The 1942-nt window shown below is 56.6% G+C and overlaps 1 protein-coding gene across 2 annotated transcripts in view; it reads right to left on the bottom strand.

Moving 5' to 3' along the window:
• The window catches only part of Pofut2 (protein O-fucosyltransferase 2), an 11256-nt gene extending 9541 nt beyond the window's left edge, over positions 1-1715 (bottom strand). For both annotated transcript variants that reach the window (XR_003481003.2, XM_027394291.2), the window contains exons 1-2: positions 1559-1715; positions 207-457 (exon numbers count right to left, since the gene is read on the bottom strand). Coding sequence is in view for 1 of the 2 variants with exons in the window: in XM_027394291.2 (XP_027250092.1) it covers positions 207-457; positions 1559-1689 (382 nt within the window). In the remaining variant the exon portion in view is untranslated. The remainder of the gene's footprint in view (positions 1-206; positions 458-1558) is intronic.
• Between the last annotated feature and the right edge of the window lie 227 nt (positions 1716-1942).

The raw sequence follows: 1942 nt of genomic DNA on the forward strand, positions 1-1942 counted from the left end.
GAGAGAGAGAGACAGAGAGGTACGCCTTCCCGCTGCTTTCTCATCAGTGCTCTGACCATATGTGCCATGGCTGTTCAGACCTGCTTCCCTAGAGAAACTATGGAATCAAGAGCTACAGCAGGGCTAAGTGGAAAGTGCCAGTCAGGCTGGGCCAGGACACCTGACGTCCACATCAGAAAAACCTCCCGGCCTGCTGCCCACCTCACCTGCAATGAACTGCTCATACTCAATGACTGGGATGTTTTTATTGAGACTCGGAAGATCAAAAAACTCGGACCAGGGAATCCGGACTTGATGGATGTCAGGGCTTTGCCAGTGGTACAGACGGCCCCATGGGGGCAGAACAAGGACCCATTCCTCAGTCTTGAGCAGTGTCTTCAGCAAGGATGCTACCCGGATATAGACATCCCTGCGGAGATTGAAGCCTTCTGGGGGGTTGACATCATACAGAAGGTACCTGAGCAGGGAGCAAGACACAGACCTTGAGTTGTGAGGACACAGAGCACCCATTTCCAGCTTGCAGAGAGGGTAGTTACTAGGTAGCAATGACCTGCAGAGCTCATGAGTGCCAACAGCAGACAAGCACGGCCTGGCAATTTAGAGTATCAGTGGAACCTCAGAGGACAAGCCTGAGAATCAGCACAGTAGCCATTTCCATGCTGCCTGGTCCAAAGACCCCTTCATATTCTGAACAATTACTGAGGCCCCCAGTGCGCTGTTGTTTATTCAGGGATGTCAAACCTTTGGCAGTGTGGCACGATGTTGTCATCAATAAATATGGTGGGCTGCATTCATAGCCATCCTGAGATGTGTGTGGCCAATGAGCAAAGGTTGGACGCGTCTGCTTTACAAAATGAATCTACTGACAGTTTTTGGAGGAAGCTACCGCTAGAAGTACTCATTCATTCACTTAAAAACGACAACAATCTCCTATTAACGGAGATTATTCTAAACGAAGAAAGTGAGCATCTTCAAAATAAAAAGAGTGGTGAGGATGGCAATGCTCTTAATTTTGGAAAATCCATTTGGGGTCTGGTCGTACCTGCGTTCTCAGGTCTGTTTTCTGCATTAAACCCACTGTGATATCAGAGGTCTGGTTGGCCGGTGGGAAAACTCTACAGTACACTAATGATACTTGGAGTGATGGAGGCGCTAAAACTTCAGGCCCGTGGCAAAGCAAAATTCAATCCCGGGCAGGCTTCACGCACACCGACACTGGCTTTGCTTTGCACCAGACCCCTGGTTTGCTCTCCAGTTTGGGGAATACGAGGCGCGGAGGAAACGACAGTAACTTCTGTCCCTACCGCTGGGGCCAAGATGGGCCTCGGGGCAGGGCGCCGGAGCCGGACTCCGCCTACGCTCCTGGACCTTCTGGTAGAAATCTCTCGGAAGTAGACGGCCAGCTCAGACCCTTACCGAGGCCAGGGCGACCTTCTCCGTGCAAGCTTCGTCCACACAGTCTGCGTGCGCAGCCGCTGCCCCGCTGCCCCGCTGCCCCGCTGCCCCGCGGCTGCCCCTGTCCCAGATGCCCGGCCCGGGATGGCGCGGACACACTTACCGTCTGCGGGACGCCACCCCCGACAGGATGTCCGCCGCCGACTGGCCAGGCCAGAACTCCTCTCCTGAAGCCGAGACCGGCCGCCAGAATGCCGCTGCCAGCAGCAGGCAGACGACGCTGAGCGCCGCCATGGCCCCGGCGGCCACGCACTTCCGGTTACCGTACCCCGCCCACCCCGCCTTCAGCTCCGGAAGCGCGCCGGTGGTCCAGCCGAGCGCGTCTCCCAGTATCCAGGGCAACGCGGCGAGGCACATGCGCACGCGCCTCACGTCGTCCTGGTGGGTGGGACGTGGGAGGGGCGGGACCTGAGCGCTGTGCGGCTTCCCGCGCAGACTCTAGGTTTCAGCCTCGGGTGCCGTCTTCCCGGGCTCGCTGAGCTGCACC

This window comes from Cricetulus griseus (genome assembly GCF_003668045.3).
Source record: "Cricetulus griseus strain 17A/GY chromosome 1 unlocalized genomic scaffold, alternate assembly CriGri-PICRH-1.0 chr1_0, whole genome shotgun sequence".
NCBI classification, from domain to species: domain Eukaryota; kingdom Metazoa; phylum Chordata; class Mammalia; order Rodentia; family Cricetidae; genus Cricetulus; species Cricetulus griseus.